The following is a 19,658-nucleotide window of genomic DNA, read 5'->3' as shown; positions in this document are numbered from 1 at the left end:
CACCAATTGAAGTTTGGAATGGAGTGAAGCCCACTACCAAATACATGAAGATTTTGGGATCTATTTGCTATACTCATGTTGCAGCAGCAAAAAGATCCAAATTAGATGACAAAGTTGAAATGGGGATTTTCTTAGGCTATGCTGCAAACTCCAAAGGTTACTAGGTGTACAATATGAGGTCAAAATAGATTGTGATCAGTAGGGATATTCAAATTGATGAGAATGCATACTGGAATTGGGAAAATAATGAAGTTCAAAGGAGCACAAAAACAGAACATTTGACAACCAATTTCGACTAGGAGCAAGCTACAAATGAGAATAAAAATCAGATTGTTGAATCTGATTCTCCTATGCTAAAATCCAAGTCTTTGGCCGAAATTTATGAAAAATGAAATTTTGTTGTAAGTGAGCCTTCTTGTTTTGAAGAGGCTTCAATGCATGAAGAATGGAAAAATGCAATGAAGGAGGAGCTGGACATGATTAACAAAAATGGAACTTGGGAACTTACTTCAAAGCCCAAGGACAAACATGTGATTGGCGTCAAATGGGTTTATAGAACAAAATTAAATCCAGATGGTTCCATCCAAAAGCACAAAGCAAGGCTTGTTGTGAAGGGGTATTCTCAAATGGCTGGAATTGATTATGGTGATACATTTACGTCGGTTGCTAGGCCTGAAACAATTAGATTAATTGTTGCATTAGCGGCTCAATATGGATGGAAAATCTTTCACTTGGATGTTAAATCTGCCTTTTTAAATGGAGTATTGTAAGAAGAAATATATGTTGAACAGCCTGATGGTTTTATTGTTGCAGGTCATGAAGAAAAAGTTTAATTTATAAAGCCTTGTATGGGCAGAAACAGGCTCTAAGAGCTTGGTACAGTAGAATTGATTCTCATTTTCTGCAAAATAATTTTAGGAGGAGCAAAAATGAGTCTACTCTTTGTGTGAAAGATTGTGGCAATGGAAAGAAAATTGTGGTTTCTCTTTATGTTGATGATTTGTTGATTACAGGTGATGATGTTGATGAAATTGAAGAGTTTAAAAATAGGATGTTGCAGGTTTTTGAAATGACAGATCTTGGAGTGATGAGCTATTTTTTGGGGATGGAAGTGCATCAGTTTGATGATGGAATTTTTCTCTCACAGAAAAAGAATGCAAATGACTTGCTGAAAAAATTCAAATTGGAGAATTGTAATCCTGTTTCAACTTTGCTTGCTGTTAATGAAAAGCTCTCCAAGGCTGATGGTGATGCAAAGGCAGATGTGACTCAATATAGAAGTTTGGTTGGTAGTCTTCTTTATTTGACTGCAACCAGACCAGATTTGATGTTCTGCAGTAGTTTACTTTCAAGGTTCATGCATTCACAAAGTTTAACACACTTTGGTGTAGGCAAAAGAGTGTTGAGATACTTGAAACGTACTGCCGATTTTGGCATTTGGTATAGAAAAATTGATGGAAAGCTTGAAGGTTTTGTTGATAGTGATTGGGTTGGATATATTGATGACTCTAAGAGCACAACATGATATTTGTTCACTTGGTAGTGGATTATTTTCATGGAACTCTAAGAAGCAAGATGTGGTTGCTCAATCCTCTACCGAGGCTGAATATGTAGCTGTAGCAGCAGCCTCAAATCAAGCTATATGGGTCAGGAAAGTCTTGACAGATTTGAGTCATGTGCAAATGGAACCTACTATGCTATGGTGTGATAACAAGTCAGCCATTTTAATTGCTAAAAATCCAATTCAACATGGAAGAACCATGCATATCAATGTCAAATTTCATGCAATAAGGGAAGCTGAGAAGAATGGAGATGTTCAGTTGAAGTATTGTAGGTCTGAGGAGCAATTGGCAGACATACTCATTAAGGCCCTTCCAAGTGCTAAGTTTAATGAGCTAAGAAGCAAGTTGGGAGTCCTTAAGAAAAGTTTTAAGGAGGAGTGTTAATGCAGTAAAAATTTTCATTTATTTTTTACTGCTATAATTAATTATGGTTGCTTGTATTAGTGGGTAAAGTTTTGCTGTAATTATGTTTGCTTAGTCCAGTAGATAATATCTTGTTAGGTATCTGATTTTAGGCAAATCTACACACTTAATGATGGTGGGAATATGTGTTTTACTGACAGCATTTATGGGCTCTATGTATAGTTGTCATTTTTCATGTATTTGCCTTATATATGAATGAAAAACAAGCAAAATGGTATGGTTATTCAGCAAATATGAAATTGCTCTGTTCCCTAACCTTTCCTCTTCTCTATTTTATGGTTTGTATGTTTTTTATGTTTTATGCTTCCACTACCCATTGCTTGTCTTAACAGATAATAACAAGAAGGAGAAGCCAAAACAGATTATTCGCGAGGACATTAATGTTGAGCCAGAACCTCCTGCCAGGGCCACTAATAATGGAGGAGATGTGAATGAAAATGGGGAGAATAAAATTAATGTGCCAGAGTCACAAATTAATGAACAGGTAGAGCTTGTTCCTCCTGAACCACCTATAGTGCCGCAATTGAGAAGATCCACTAGAGAGTCTCGTCCTTCACAAAAATATTTCCCTCATGAGTATGTGTTGTTGACTGATGGTGGAGAGCCAGAGAGCTATGAAGAAGCTATGTCACATGAAAAGAAGGATAAATGGTATATAGCCATGCAAGAGGAGATGAAATCCTTGCATGAGAATCACACATTTGAGTTGGTGAAGTTTCCCTAAGGCAAGAAAGCACTCAAAAATAAGTGGGTGTTCAAATTGAAATCAGAGGATAATTGCTCACAACCAAGGTACAAGGCAAGGTTGGTTGTTAATGGTTTCAGTTAGAAGAAAGGAGTTGATTTTGAAGAAATATTTTCACTCGGGTCAAGATGTCTTCAATTAGAGTTGTGTTTGACCTAGCAGCTAATTTAAACTTGGAGGTTGAACAACTTGATGTGAAGACTGCTTTCCTCCATGGTGACTTGGAGGAAGAAATTTATATGGAGCAACCTAAAGGTTTTGTTGTTAAAGGAAAAGAGACGCTTGTCTGCAAATTGAATAAGAGCTTGTATGGGCTCAAACAAGCTCTAAGGCAATGGTATAAGAAATTTGATTCTTTCATGATGAATCATGGGTATCACAAAACTTCTTTTGATCATTGTGTGTTTGTGAAGAATTTTTTGAATGCTAAATTTATTATTCTCTTGCTTTATGTGGATGACATGTTGATTGTTGGTCATGACATGAGAGAAATTCAAAATCTCAAAATAGAGATGAACAAGTCCTTTGCAATGAAGGATTTGGGTCCTGCAAGGCAAATTCTTGGCATGAAGATTATCCATGACAGGAAGAATGGAAAATTATGGTTCACAACAAAAATACATTGAGAAGGTATCAGAGAGATTTAGTATGGACAATTCCAAGTCTGTTAGTACTCCACTTGCAGGTCACTTCAAATTAAGTTCTAAGCAATGTCCTACAAGTGAGAAAGATAAAGAAGAAATGTAGAAGATTCCATATGCATCTGTCGTTGGTAGCTTGATGTATGCAATTGTGTTTACAAGACTAGATATTTCTCATGTTGTTGGCGTAGTTAGTCGTTTTCTCTCTAATCCAGGTAAAGAGCATTGGCAAGCTTTGAAGTGGATACTTAGGTATCTCAGAGGTACTTCTAGAGTTTGTTTATGTTTTGGAAGTGGTGAGTCTCTATTGAATGGTTACATAGATGCAGACGTGATGTAGATTCTAGAAAGTCTACTTCTTGTTATATAATGACTTTGGGAGCAGTGTCATGGCAATCTAGATTGCAAAAATGTGTTGCTCTATCTTCTATAGAGGCGGAATATATTGTTATAACAGAAGCTGCCAAGGAGCTCTTGTGGATGAAAAAATTCCTACAAGAGCTGGGACTTTCACAAGAAAAACATGTTTTGTACTCTAATAGTCAAAGTGCAATCCATCTCAGCAAGAACTCGACTTTTCATTCAAGGTCAAAGCATATTAAGGTTCGATATCATTGGATACGTGATGCATTAGAGATGAAGCAATTATCATTGAAGAAAATTCATACTGAAGAAAATATCTCAAATATGATGACAAAGACCTTACCTACAAGAAAGTTTGTTGTTTGCAAAGAGAAGGCGGGTTTGGTTGACTATGGTACCAATTAATTGGTGAGGGGGAGATTTGTCAAATGGGTCACCAATTTATTTGGGCTCACGTTGACTAAAAAATAAAAAAAAAAAAAAAAAAGCCCAATAGGCTAATTGTATTAGCATCAGATGTAGTGACTCTTGGTACGTGAGATCAACCTTTCAGAAGAAGGAGAAACCAGAAAGTCGTGTATGTGTGCATTGTGCCTCTTTGTGAAACAGAGAAAGAAGAAAAATTCTGTGAGAAGGAGTGAAGCAACCAACTTTGGAGAAGAAGTGTTTGGTACCAATATCTGTATATTTTGGTTCTCTCTATTGTTTGGTTAGATACCTATTTGAGAATTTTCTTGTATTGTTATCCACCATATTGATGAGGAGTTATTTCTAGTGATCCCTGGTGGTTTTAGGAGAACTTGTGGTGTACCCATTGATTATTATTAGTGAAGTTTTTACTGGACTAGGTCTCGCGTGTTTTTATCTCACATTGAGGGTTTTCCCACGTTAAAATTTGGTTCTGTTGATTTCTATTTTTCTGTTTTGTGCATCTGCTGAAATTATTTTGTTGCCTCTAGAGCTTATTATTATTTATACAGGGAAAAAGGAGATCCAGTTTTGCTTCTGCTTAATTGTTATTATTCTGGTTATCTTTCCCAACAACATTAAAAACATACTCCAAATCTCTTACTTTTCACCCCGGAAGCACGGATACGCATATTTCTATCACGTATCCGTATCGGATATGTTTTGATACGCCTAGGATACGTATCTCAAACATATCTAGAATAAATTTGTTAAAAAAAGAAAAAAAGAAAAAATATTTTGCAGATTTATTGTTATATGATTCCATTGATCAAAAATCAAACATAAATAAGCAAGAAAATAGAGAAATTTGAGACGAAGAATACAAAAATATTTTGTAGATGTGTTGACGTGTTGCAGCCAAACACGAGTTTTCGAGCACCAGACCCACTCATCCAGGTAAAAATTATCACTTCGTTTCTTCATTATTCTTCCCCTAGGGTTTTCACAGTGAGTGAGAAGGGGACTGGGCAGTGAGTCCCGCGTCTTCTGCAGCGTGCGTAGTGAGTCTCGCGTCTTCTGCAGCGTGCACACTGTGCAGTTATGTCTTTTGCAGGGAATGGGCAGTGGGCACCTTTTTCTTTTTTTAAATGACAATATGCGGTTTTTATTTTCTTTTAATTTAAATTGTAAAAGGGGTTAATATAAAATTATAATTTTATGATGATTTTATAATTATTAAAAATATAATTATTCTTGCAACTTTACACATTTAGAATAATCAATCACTGTTTTTTTACATTTAATTTTATGATTTATTTAAAAAGTTTTTAACTTTATGTAAATTGTAAATTAATAATAATTAGAATTTTTTTAATTCTTTTTTAGCATCTCTAAAATAGTAAAATGTATAAAAAAAATTGTAACAATTAGCAATTTAACATAGATATACTTTTTTTATAATTTATACTTTTATGATTTAGAGTGATTAAAATTTTTAAGTTGTATAATTTATTTAACAATTAACAATTTAACATAGATATACTTTTTTTTTTGCAGAAGCATAAAAATTATTTATTTATAATGTCAACAGCAAATGTTTCTGGTTCTGATTCTAATATCAATTCTAAAATTCCAAGTAAGTTCGTTTCTGATGATGTTGTACAAGAGGATCATGCTTCTCTTTGGTGTTATGTTAGCATATTAGATAAAAATTCAGAAGGGGGAGGAAATAAGAGTTGGTCTTGTAATTTTTGTCAAAAGGTTTATAGAAGTTCTTATTCAAGAGTTAAAGCTCATTTGTTGAGGATTTATGGAACTGGAATTTCTGTGTGTGCAAGTGTAAATGATCAATATTTGGTTGATTTGAAATCAATTGTTGAATTGGCTGAAAATAAAGTGAAACCTAAGCATGTCCCATTGCCTACAGAGAAAATGCATCGGAGTTCTTTATTGAAAAAGAGAAAAGTTGGTCCTTTGGAGAAAGCATTTAATTTAGAAAATAGAGATAATCTCAAAGCTCTTATTGCTAGAATGTTTTATTCTTCTGGATTTCCCTTCAACCTTGCCAGAAATCCCTATTATGTGAATTCTTATTCATTTGCTGCAAATCACATGCTTAATGGTTTTCTCCCTCCTAGATACAATGCCTTGAGGACAACTCTCTTACAACAAGAGAAGACACATGGTGAGAGGTTACTTAAACCTATTAAATTGACTTGGAATGCAAAAGGTGTTAGCATAGTATCTGATGGATGGACAGATGTCCAAAGAAGACCTTTAATTAATTTTATGGCTACAAGTGAAGGGGGTCCAATATTTTTAAAAGCTATTAATGCTTCTGACGAGATTAAAAACAAACATTATATGGCTGATAAGATGATAGAAGTTATAAAAGAAGTAGGAGAACAAAATGTTGTTCAAATTATAACAGATAATGCTCCTGTATGCAAAGGTGTTAGAATGATTGTTGAAATTTCTTTTTCTAAATTTTTTTGGACTCCTTGTGTTGTTCACACATTGAACCTTGCGTTGAAGAATATATGTGCTGCCAAAAATACTGAAAGGAATGAGGTAGCTTATGCTGAATGTAATTGGATTACTCAAGTTGTTGATGATGTTTCTTTTGTTAGGAATTTTTTCATGAATCACTCAATGAGATTGGCAATTTTTAATCACTTTTCACCTCTAAAATTGCTTGTTATAGCTGAAACACGCTTTGCATCTATTCTAGTGATGTTAAAGAGATTTAAACTTTTGAAAGGTGCTTTGCAATCGATGGTTATTAGTGAAGAATGGAATTCTTATAGAGAAGATGATGTGGGTAAGGCCCAAGCTGCAAAAGAATTTATTTTGAATGATGTGTGGTGGGACAAAATTACATATATTCTTAATTTCACCGAGCCTATTTATAGTATGCTTAGAGCTTGTGACACAGATAGTCTCACGCTTCATTTGGTCTATGAGATGTGGGATAGTATGATAGAAAAAGTAAAGACGTGTATATATAGATATGAAGGAAAAGAGTTAAATGATACATCAACATTTTATGAAGTTGTTTATTTTATACTAATTCATAGGTGGACTAAGAGTTGCACCCCTCTCCACTGCATGGCTCACTCTTTGAATCCTAGGTAAAATTAGCCTATTGAATATTTATTTATTTTTAGTATTTATTTATAAATAATTTGATAGTTTTTATTTTTTTTTTATTAATTTTTTTTATTTATTCACAGGTACTACAGTGATGAATGGCTTCAAGAGGCTCCAAATAGAATTTTCCCACATGAGGATGAAGAAATTTCTATGAAAAAAAATAAATGTTTAAAAAAGCTTTTCACAACAGCTGAAGAAAGAAGAAAAGTTTCTCTTGAATATGTTGATTTTTCATCAAAAGCTCATAATTTTGCTTGTTTTGACTCAATTGAAGATAGATGGACATTAGATGCTAAATCCTGGTGGGTAATGCATGGTTCTTCTATGCCCCTCTCCTTCAAAAGCTTTCTTTAAAGCTTCTTGTACAACCTATTTCTTCATCTTGTTGCGAAAGGAATTGGAGTACTTATTCCTTCATTCACTCCCTGAAAAGAAATAAGTTGAATCCTAAAAGAGCAGAAGACTTGGTTTATAATTTGCGACTCTTGTCTAGGAAAAGTGAAGAATATATGCAAGGGAGTACTAGAATGTAGGACATTGGTGGACATGCATGGGGTAGCTTTGATGGTGTTGAAAATCTTGAAGTGGCATCATTATCTCTTGATGAACCAGAAATGGAAGCTGTCTTATTTACAGATGATGGTCAAGGAGGGGATGAAATTGATATTATTCCTATTTCTCGACAATAAAAAAATGATTTATAATTTTTTTAGTAATGTTTAAAAATTGAAAAGCAAGAAATGTATTCTTAATTTTGATTTTTGAATGATATTTATTTGCAATTACTATTTTATATATATTAATTTATTTATTTTTAATACGTATCCTAAACGTATCATATCCTATATTTTTAAAATTTGATGTATCGCCGTATTGGATACGTATCATATCCGATACGCGTATCGTATCCATGCGTCATAGCTTTTCACCTAAATCAGATTGCTGGTCAGACTAGTTCAATATAATAGATTTTCTATTCAAAAAATGAAGAAAATTCTCAAAGTTTAACAATAATGTTTACATTGCATGAACCACTTGTTTAATGGTTCAGGGTAGAATCTGCTTGATTGTTGAGAAATAAGCACCACTACAGATTTTTTATTATTATTATTAGGCTGCCTATCTCAGAACATTGTTTGATGTAGGGAAGTTTAATCAAAAGATATAAAAGCCATATTATGTAATTCTTCACGGCTTATGTTCCTAAAATTGCAGGCATTAATAACAATGCTTGTCTAAATTCTTTTGCTTTAGAATTTTTTTCCTTTGTTATTTTTATATATGCTTTTGAGTTGACGTGTTGAACAGGATTCCAGTGAAGTTACATACCAATCTTGCAAGAAGTGTACAGAAAAAAAAACTGTAATTTTGATTTTCTTTACAATCCCTGGGCAGTCTCAGCCAAAACATTAAGTAACCAATATGTCCTTGAGAACCTTTACAAAAATGAGAACACTCATTTATGCTACACAAAATTTTCACTCGTTCCTTATTCTTCCTTGTGCATTGCCACTTTGTTGGTTTGTGAAACCAAGAATGTACACTACATGCATCTCCTAAAGATGTTCATCAAAGAATACTATAGGGAAACCAGTCTTTTAGCAGTTGATTCCACATAGCTTGGTATCAGGTCCCTTAGTCTTGAGGACAAAAGGATCAATTCTTACCCAAAGCAGGGAGAAAATAGAAGCCAATAGCACTGACCAAATCACAACAATGGTGGGTGTGCGGTTTTGCCGACCCATCAAACCTTTAAGGAATGGATAGAGATGAACAATCACCCAGAAGGAAAAGAAGAGTTTCCCAAACAGTGGTCCCCATGATTGGTAGCCATTGTTTATGGCATCTGAGATTCCAGCAACAACACCAACAATGTTAATGATCAAGATAGTGGTTGGAGGAATTAGGAGAGTGGTCCACTTAAAGGTGTATAATTCTCCAAAGTCTTCATCATCTGCTGCCTTTGATGTAACAGTGAAGTTGGTGTCAATTCCAGCCAGAACCTTTAGCAGACCTTGTATCACAGCAAAGAGGTGAGCTGATACACCACCAATGACCCAAAACTGTTCATTTCTCCACCATTCCTCAATGCTCACTCCACTCCATTTCAACTCAAGAATACCGGTTGCAATGATTGAAGAGAAGAGAGCAACAAAGTACAAACCAGCAAAGGTGCTTATCTGGATCACCAACAACAAAAAAAGTAGCACTGTGAGTAAAGAGTTTTGTTGGTACACAATACACCTGCTATAAGCTCATTGAATTAGGATTGAAGGACTGAGCCTTTTAGCTACAATGGATTACAAGTTTAGTCCTACTACATAATATGATGATTAGCATGAACATCATGTCTAGTGGATGGTTATAATTTTACAAGCATGTCATGTGTAATTTAGAGTCTCTTTGGATACAAGTTTAGAAGTGTTTTTGAGAATTCTTTTATTAGAAAATACTCTTTATTATTAATAAAAAAAACTCTCAAAAGTATTTTTAACTTGTATCCAAACAGACTTTTAGTGATAACATGAAGGGTAAGAATGTTACCGGTGGCATGATGAATTTGTCAGTGAGTAAGCAAACAGCAGGAAGAATACAGTAGGCAACTAGAGGTATGGAGGTGAATGGATAGATAGTTGTGTTTGCATAGGCAAATCTCTCAAGCCACTTTAGCTTCTTTTCCTTGAAGCCATACCATAGAGGGCAATGGTGACTGAAGAAAATCTCAATGGAACCAAGTGCCCAACGAAGCACCTGGTTGAGACGATCTGACAAGTTAATAGGAGCAGTACCCTTGAATGCAGCTCTTTTTGGCATACAGTAAATGGACCTCCACCCACGGCAATGCATCTTAAAACCTGTAAGAATATCTTCTGTGATAGATCCATAGATCCAACCGAGCTGCACATTCGAAAAGAAAAGGCATGAATTGGATGAGTTAATTGTCCTAATTAGAACATATGAAGACATCAAGGAGTCATGAAATGCATGTTGATGTTGTTGGTGTACCTCAAGTCCCCATTCAGTTTTATCTTCATATCCACAGCTGATCACATGAATGGCTTCTTTAAGCAGTGCAGCTGGACTTGAAGAAGGTGGCACACCACCCTCCTCCATCAAGGTAGAAGTCACAAAAATAGAGGACTGCCCAAATTTCTTCTCAAAATTCATCTGGGACATCAGCACCTCTTTGTCATCATCCATCCCTAATTAGACAAGTGACACAAGGTTAGTGCAAGTAAAACGAAAGAAATCAACTGGGATGCAAGTTAGTGATTGCTAAGAATAATATCGTGATATTTAGTAATTACACAAAATATCTTATTTAAGAGAAAGAACATATTTTCTTTTCATGTAATGAATTAAGCATATGAGCATGTTTAGATATAAGCTTAAAAAGACTTTTATGAAATTCTCTATCCAAAAAATATTCTTTATTTTTAATAGAAAAGATCTCAAAATGTCCTTCTAAACTTTATTCAAATTATATATAAATCTATCTTGTGGTGTAGTAGGACACAGTTCAGCTCATCTTTTAATGCCTATGCTCTTTACCTTCAATTGCGACAAGGAAGACTAATGATTAAAAGACAAAATGATAACCTTTTAGGCTTGCAGCCTCTCCATTTGCATCACTCTTCTGCTTATACTTCTTGCGGCTTCCAAAACAAGGGCAGCAATCACAGCTTACCATCTTTGGACGCTTGGGACCCTTGGGGGGATTATAGCCATACAAAGCTTGCCTCCTGAAAACACATCCAGTCCCCACATATACAGGACCTTGAATACCATCTAGACCCTTCATGTTAATCTGCATAAAGACACAAGCAAATGCGAAATGATCAAATATTCTATTCTGCCCCACAATGGTAAAAGAAAATCAATTGTGGTGTGTTTCTTACATCAAAGAAAACTGTGTTCCTGTTGGCATAACGATCATGTGTATCAATGCCATCAAATCTTTGAGGAAACTGGACATAGCAGACCTTCTTCCCAATTTGAGGGTCCATCAAGAAGCACATGGCCTCTCGGGCAGCCTTGCTGTTATTGACATAGTGATCACAATCCAAGTTCAGCATGAAAGGAGCATTTGTGAGAACAGCAGACACCCGAACCTGTAAATTACAACACTTATTAGTAAGTTCATCAAATAATGTTATGCACAAAGGTGAATGAACATGATGGTGGAAGTAACAAAAGGTGCTTATAAACTCTACCAGAGCATTCATGGCACCAGCTTTCTTGTGATGTTGAAAACCAGGCCTTTTCTCTCTAGAAACATAAACAAGGCGAGGAAGCTGGTTTCCTTCAGTATCAAGACCTCCACTGCTACCAAGAAACACTTGAATCATACCAGGATGATCCTTAGTGTTGTTCCCTGGCCATGGTGTCCCATCCTGCATGATCCATCCTCCCTGAGGAACTTTCTGGGCCTTTGCAACAAGTGCATTGATCCTAACCTTAAACTCTTCGTATTCCCTCTGTCATGCACCCAATTCACAGTATATCAATCTTTCTAAACTGATATCAAAATCTCACATTCTTAAAGAATCAAATTAGTACCTAAAAGATACAATACAACCCTCACCACTTCTAGCATATCAAAATTAAACGTTGATTATTTACATCGATTTTTTTAAATATTCCGGTATACTTAAATAACTTAATAATACAAACCTTCATGGCTCGACGCTCTTTAACAAAGGTGGGTTGCACTTTGTCTTTTAGGTAGTCAATCTTCTCGCTGAAGTACATCTCAGGTGCCCTAGGTTCTATAGAAAATTTCTTACAAAACGGTACCCACTTCCTAGCAAACTCTGCAGTTTCTGACAGGGACTCGAATGTACACATTGAGGCTCCATCATCAGAAATGTAGCATGATATCTTTTCAACCGGGTAATCCATGGCCAAGATTGAAAGAACAGTGTTTGCTGTAACCAGAGGAGGTTCCTTCATGGGATCCACAGTACTAACAAAGACATCTACAGGAGCAAGCAAGTTGGGTTCACCTTCACGCTCATACCTGAAAAGCAACATTTTGGTCAGCAATGTAAGTTTAAACTTTGAGATCTCAACAAAATGACCCTATAGAACCCCTTTTAGAAATTATCACATGACTTAGAAATCTTGATTTTCTACTGTTTTGCATAGGATGAAAGATGACCAATATAATTATATAGACTTGTTTTTTGGAAACAAGTAGAAGAAAGAATGAATTTCCCTTACGTTTTGTCTCTAAAATAACTTGTTTTTTTCTTACAAATATGGTGTTTCAAAATACACAACGAAGAATTATTCTGTATCAAATGGATCATAACTCTAAAATAACCTTTTAACACGGTTTTGCATGATTGAATTGTGCAACCTTTACCTGACGGAAAGACGGTCAAGGTAGGTCTCTCTGTCAATGGGAAACCACTTGGGAAACTGATCAAGAATCCATGAAAAAGCAAACCAGATTTCACATATGATAGAGGTTAGCCACAGCCCTAGTGCATCATGCACAGGGTTCATAATTCTGTATCTGAGGAAGAAAGCAAGAATGACAAGGCGTGCCACAATCACCATCCTGTATGGATTGATTTTGCTAGATGCTATTGGTACTTTCCTTGACAGTGGTTGTCTTGCTTCATCTAACCTGCAATAATTTACATCCACATTTACACAGTGACCAAAATATCACTCAAGGGTAGACATTATTGCTATTATCTCTTTTATCACAGTTAATGTTTCAATAACTAACAGCATAAACATAGTTTCCTAAAATTCAGTGCTTAAATCATACATGGCTGCATCTGGATCTTCATCAGGTTCAGGCCCCAAATTGCCTTGCTGCAATTTCCAGTCATCCATTCTATCTTTCCATCCTTCCTCTTTCTTTTCTTCCCATCTTGCACTTCCTGCATCAATCATCATAGCATGCCACACGTTAAAGTGCTCTAAGAAAAACATTTCCGAGGTTGTATATTCACGTGTACAAAGGTTAACACTAATGAAAGAGGATTGGCAAAATAAACCCTCACTTCTTACCAGGTTCAGACACCGGATAAGGATGCACTCTTTTATGCAGTGAAGAAGATAACATCTGATCCCCATAACCATTAGATGATATTGGGAACTCTCCACTTACCTGCATGCATGCATGAAGATTTTTTAGTTCTATTGAACATGGAAACTAGTTAGAGCCTGTTTGTGTAAACTTATCCATAAGCATACTTCTTTATAAGCTAAAATTATATATGTTAATATGTAAAAGTTTTCTCCTATTAATTCTTCCAAAATCTTATTTTTATCTTATACATAATCTGGTTATAACTTGTGAAGAAACTTTTTTAAGTTTTTCTTCCTATTTTCTTCTTATAGAAGTGCTTCTGGAAAAACTTATCCAAAACATACCCTTAGTTATATATATATAAGGTGAAGAAAAAATGGTGTAAAGTCTTACAGGCCTAGAACGACCACCAGCAATAACAGGTGTTGGGAACTGGGAATTCTCTTCATCTTCAGGACCTCTTCCGTAGCTCATCTTCCCATGAAGCATGGCTTCTGCAACATGGCCATGCTTGTTCTTTTGATCATCAATGTTGAATTCATGCTCAATGTCATCCACGTCCTCTTCATCATCATCTCCCTCCACCCTCGGGCTCCCTTAATTAGCACAATCACAACATAATGAACAAACAGATCAAGATCATATCTCTTTGTTTTAATTACCATTTGAGTTCAAGTTCAACCATATTCAAAATAATTGGAAAACTTAAGTGCTATCACTGGTGCAACTATATTTAACTGTAGCAAAATATATAGGTATTAAATGTTTTAACGTGTTACATCAACTTAATTTACTTGAGCTTATGCTAAAAAATTGAAATATGTTCAATTTTCCATCACTTTTTCCTTTCCACACCCCCTTTACACCCCGGTCATATGTGATGTGATAAAATGTTGAGTGATGTGGAAAAAGAGAAGAGCAAAGGAAGATCTGTAGAGAAAGGATGTAAAAGGTGGTATATAGCAAAAGTGATGTGATATCAAAAGCTGATTCTTTCTGATCGAGATTACATATTTTACTCTTGGTTAATGGTTTTTAAACACTTGATCATCATCTTTTATTTTTTTAACTATCTTTCTCTTCATATACATAATGTGATATGTTATGTTTGAATCTTGTTGATAACATTATAGTTTTTGTTACCAAGAAAAGAAAATGATTGCTTATGCTTACCTTTGAGACGCTTGTATCTGGTCTTGCACTGTGGGCAAAGCTGGTTCCCTTCTCTCCTTTCATACTCATAGCATGGTCTACACACTGGAAAACCACACTCATTGCATGCCACAAACAAGTCTCCATCCACCGTGAGTCCCACGCCATCACCACAAATCTCACACACTTGTCCATCCAAGTTCTTCAAAGCCTTGGGCTGCACCAAAGTACCCACATAACACAACTATTAATCTAAACACAAAAGAAAATGGCTTGTTCTAGTAGCTTTCTTTCTTTATTCACAATTATTACCTCTTCATGGCCATGAATGACAACTAGCTCGTTGCGGTTATGTGACCCAGCGACCAGTCCAGCGCTGGCTTCCATGTCTTGGTGGTGACTTAGTGAATGAGACAACAATGGGAACAATGCACAACACAACAACACAAAGGGTGGTGAGGTTGTGATCAAAGGTTTGTGTTTTATGAAGGAAGATTGGTGCTGTTCAAAGGCTTCACCTAATTTGTCCACATAAGGGGTGCTCTTGTTGGTTGCAGGGTCCCCATTGCCTTGAAGCTAAGCTTCGTCTATTTTTCAACCACCATGCCTTTCAACCCTTTCCTTTTCAACCTTCCAACAATTACAACACTCCAAATCATATGCTCTCTCTGTGTTCTTTTCATCCTTTGATCTCATTTTTTAGTTGATTTTGCAGCCTGTTAATTTTTCGGTTGTTCGTAAATCATACTGCAAGCTTAATTACTAGTGGTTAAGATGTGATCATGTGCCAAATCGGCCTAATGTTGAAAGCTTCACTGATGTGAAAGGATGGTTTATTAGTATCAATCAAATTGAGTTTTTTTTTTTTTCTTCTTTCATATGTGGTTAGTTGCATAAATATAGTTATTTTTTTATTAGATTTGAGTGATCTAAAATTTTCATTTTAAATTAATCTCATTTGATTTGTATGAAGTAAAATTTGATCAAAAATTATTTTAATTAAATTAAATTTGAATATTGTAGAAATAATTTAACTTTATATTCAACATATTAATTATTTACAAAACATAAATTATTTACAAAAGTATAGTTTTTTAATATTTATCAAGCGAAAATAATTTAAGGTGGAAATGAACAAAAGGTAATATAGATATGCATCTAAAACCTTGTTTTCTAATGGTTTAATATACTTCTATGGTCAAACACTTTTTTCTTAACATGGGACTAATGATATTCGTATTTTATCTCACGTAACGTATAGGTTGTGTCAAGTGAAAGATATGTTGGGCGATTAGAATTCGTACCACACCATTCACAATAGTCACAATGGATGTGTACATATATATGCAATGGAAATGGATTCTATTTTGATTATTTTAAATGTACAAAAATTTTAATCTAGTTTCACCTATTTAATTTTTATAAAGAGGAAAAAAAAAACACACGAAATTTTCACATAATATATCGTGTAAAAATTTAAAATCCATTCTCGTATCACAATAGACATTACAAGATTCCTTAATAGCCCAAATTAAACTCGCTCATAACTTAAGTTATACGTTAAGAGTGAACTAAAATTAACAAGTAGGTATAACACATTAAAAATATCAAAAGAAATTATCACATTGAAATTAATTTTTCAAATGCCGAGTAATTATTAAACCCAATATTAAATCCAACTTCAATATGCAATTTTGATTATCTTTTAAGCAAACTATAATTGATTCCCATTAGGCACATGATAATCTACTTATCTCACATTTGGTCATTCATAACCGTATCTTATTTTATATTTAACTTAGAATGTTAATGCTGATCCACAATTATGAGGCATTAATTTGTATATTACCTGAACATGTTTAGGCCTATGCTTTTGTATAATTGTATATGAAGCATATATAATAACTGGACTTCATCAAATGTCCACAACTGGATCTTCTTTGTGATGTTTAAGTATCATTAAAAATTTTAATTTATAAATAAAACGTGATGAATAAATGTTGAGAGTCCTATAATCCATAAATTTAATAGCTTTAACACGACTTATTATTTGTGTAAAAGTTAAAACTCATTGTATATATTATTAAAAATTAATTGTCAAATAAATGTATCACAGTACTCGTAAATATTCATGTAAAATCCTTGGTATTCGTTTTTGTATTAGAGCATAAGTGTTTTAATTATCGATCGCATCTTGTGAATCAAGTTTTGCTTAGAGCATCTCCGATGCTAAGTTCTTATCTAGTTCTTAAGTTTAAGCTCTCATTACTTATAAGAAACCTGCATTGGAGTATGCTGACATGGCAGGTTAAATTGTTAAAATTTAAGCACCATTACTTATATAAGAGACGGTTGCTTAAGAATAAAAAAATAATTTAATATTTCCTTTCTTTACTGATGCCAACAACTATAATAATTAAATTTTTTAAAATTTATTAAAAATGAAGTATGAGTAATTAAAAAGTGGAGGTGCTTAGAAGCAACTTTCATTGGAGTAAAAATTATAAAAATATAATATAAGTTACTTATGAGTGACATGGCAATGTGGGATCCACTTAAAGTGGATGAGAATTGCTTATAAACAACTCCCATTGTAGATGCTCTTAGATAGCAAGAAAAAAATTAAGAAAATAAATTAATTTTCTCACAAATTAAAATTAGTTTGTGGATGATTTTTTTACATCAGTTTATGAATAAGTTCACTAGCAAAAATTAGCTCATTTAATTTCTCTAGAAAATAACTTTAACTTCAGTTTAAATTATTTTTAATTTGTAAAAAAGTTCAATTCATTTATTTTCTTATTTTCTCCTTTTATAAATGATTAGTGAGAAGTTTTATCCCATAAATTAATAATATTAAAAATAATAACTTTCATACACAAAATCATTTTTTTATATTTTAGTAATTTAAGGGAATTAAGTGTTTAAAATAATTAAGAAGGTTAGAGAAATAATTTAAGAGATTGACCTGGTGCTGCTACATCAATTCCAGATATTAAAATTACTTTAGGACAAAACTACATCAACTATGGTTATAACAAAAATTAAAAATAAGTAAAATGAAAAAAGACAGACACGGAGTTGTAGTGGTAAATTTTCTTTTTCTGTTTAACATAACAAAAAAAAAAATCATATTTTTTTTAGGGGAACAAAAAAATCATTTAAACTTTAAGAAGATAACTTGTTCCTGAAATGGCCATATTTTCCCGCAAAATGTATATAACAAAATATAGATTTGACCCTTTAGAGGGTTATTGCTTTGATAAACTCTTCTAATGGTATTTTTTTTATGGGTAACTCTTCTTCTAATGATATACAATACATTATACATGAATAAGTTATAATCTTAAAAATAATCTTTCTAACCTCATTATTGTCGCAATCTATTTAATTAATTAAAAAATAATCTTCAAAATATTTTTTAAATTCCGGTTAAATTTAGTCAAATTCTTAAAACAGTTACATATATTTCTTTTCAGAAGTACCTCTTTTCACTCCCACACGTCTATCTTCACTCCTATTAGTCCTACTCAAATATTTTTTCAGTCTTTGTTAATCAAATTAATTGTTCAGAAGAATATACAAAATTTAATAAAACGTTGTCTATAACAAAATATATATATATATATATATATATATATATATATATATATATTTATACCCTTTTCATGATCACTTTTTGATATCTTATATTATAGGGAAAAGATTAAAAAATAATAAGTATTAACTTTGTTAATAATAATCTACAAATGTTAAAAATCGAATAAACTCAAACAGAAAATCGAAAACCAATCCAAAAGCATATAATTATTCACTTTGTTAATAATACTTATTCACTTATACATAAATACTTTTTTTTTCACAAATGCTTACTATAAGTATAAAATATTGAGAAAAAAAATTATAAAGCGTATGGTTCAGTTTAGAAAAAATATTTTATAAAATTATAAGCTAATAATTCAATTCAACTCTTTCAATGTATATTATAATATATTTGATTTTAAAAAAAAATTTATAAAATTATAAGTTCGTAAACTAAATTTTAAAATGAAAAATTATGAATCATTTATAACATTTGAAAATAATTTTATTTTAAGTGGTAAAAAATATATGAAAAAGTATCTAATATTATAATTTAAATTGTATTAAAGAAATTTTTTCACTAAAATAACAAAATAGAAATTAGTGTTAAACATATTGAATGACCAAAAAATATTTGTACTTTTAATTTTATTTTTATATAAGAGTCTAGAAATAAGTTCATGAATACTATTGATATCTATCAAAATGGTAACAATAAAAGTGATAATAAATACATAATACTATTACATATTTTTAATTGATTTTAATAACAAAGCTTTAAACCAAAAAAAACGGAATGAAACTAAAGTGCAAAAAATTGATTTGATTTGATTTAAATTTTATAATATATTTAAAATCGAATCACTATTAATTTTTCTATTTTATTTAAATAATTTTAAAGACAAAAATTGAACTAAATCGTCGCTACAAACACCTTATAATAATAATAATAATAATCTTTCATTTTAATAACAAAAATTGAACTAAATATCTTTCATTTTTTCAACGATAGTTAATAATAATAATAATAATAATAATAATAATAATAATAATAATAATAATAATAATAATAATAACAGACACATTGGACTGGTAATAGATAATTTATACTTATCTATTGATTGATCCCTCACCAATCGGTAATTATATAGAAAATTTCTCGTTAATTAAGTTGCATTTTTTTTAGTGAAAAAAAAAACGAGTTGCATACCTAATAATAATCAGAACTCGTGTTTTAAGAACAAAGATGGTATAGAGAATGATTGGGTCATTGTGAGAATGGCCTCCTTCCAATTTCATAAGCAAATTTTAAATAATTATAAAATGATTGCATAATAAAACAAACGGATGAATTAGAGAACTTTTTTAAGATATGTTGAATGAAAATAATTCATTAATTTATTTAGATATATTAAAAATTTAATCTAACTTATTTATTTAAAGATTTATTTTTTAATGAATGGATATCTAATCCATTTATAAAAATAATATTTTAAAAATTAAATAATTTTTATTTTTAAAATATTTTATTTTTATTTCCTTTCTTTATAAGTTATTACATATGCAATTTTTTAAAATTT

At 32.5% G+C, this 19,658-nt stretch overlaps 2 protein-coding genes across 2 annotated transcripts; one reads left to right on the top strand and one right to left on the bottom strand.

Moving 5' to 3' along the window:
- The first annotated feature begins 5,723 nt into the window (after nucleotides 1-5,723).
- Nucleotides 5,724-7,449, top strand: LOC145954850 (uncharacterized). Its single transcript, XM_083069534.1, has 2 exons — nucleotides 5,724-6,963; nucleotides 7,376-7,449. The coding sequence occupies exons 1-2, from the start codon at nucleotides 5,724-5,726 to the stop codon at nucleotides 7,447-7,449; spliced, it is 1,314 nt and encodes a 437-aa protein (XP_082925660.1).
- Nucleotides 7,450-8,646: 1,197 nt separating this feature from the next.
- LOC109793323 (cellulose synthase A catalytic subunit 7 [UDP-forming]) lies at nucleotides 8,647-15,133 on the bottom strand. Its single transcript, XM_020352790.3, has 13 exons — nucleotides 14,809-15,133; nucleotides 14,518-14,713; nucleotides 13,738-13,940; nucleotides 13,323-13,422; nucleotides 13,078-13,192; nucleotides 12,664-12,930; nucleotides 11,970-12,315; nucleotides 11,510-11,773; nucleotides 11,195-11,407; nucleotides 10,896-11,103; nucleotides 10,302-10,498; nucleotides 9,840-10,193; nucleotides 8,647-9,475 (listed from the first exon to the last, which is right to left on the bottom strand). The coding sequence occupies exons 1-13, from the start codon at nucleotides 14,881-14,883 to the stop codon at nucleotides 8,894-8,896; spliced, it is 3,120 nt and encodes a 1,039-aa protein (XP_020208379.1). The 5' UTR covers nucleotides 14,884-15,133; the 3' UTR covers nucleotides 8,647-8,893.
- Between the last annotated feature and the right edge of the window lie 4,525 nt (nucleotides 15,134-19,658).

This window comes from Cajanus cajan, chromosome 2 (assembly GCF_000230855.2).
Source record: "Cajanus cajan strain Asha chromosome 2, NIPB_CcT2T_4, whole genome shotgun sequence".
Taxonomy (NCBI): Eukaryota; Viridiplantae; Streptophyta; class Magnoliopsida; order Fabales; family Fabaceae; genus Cajanus; species Cajanus cajan.
The sequence above is the reverse complement of the archived record's forward strand: the minus strand, read 5'-3'. Positions and strand labels throughout refer to the sequence as shown.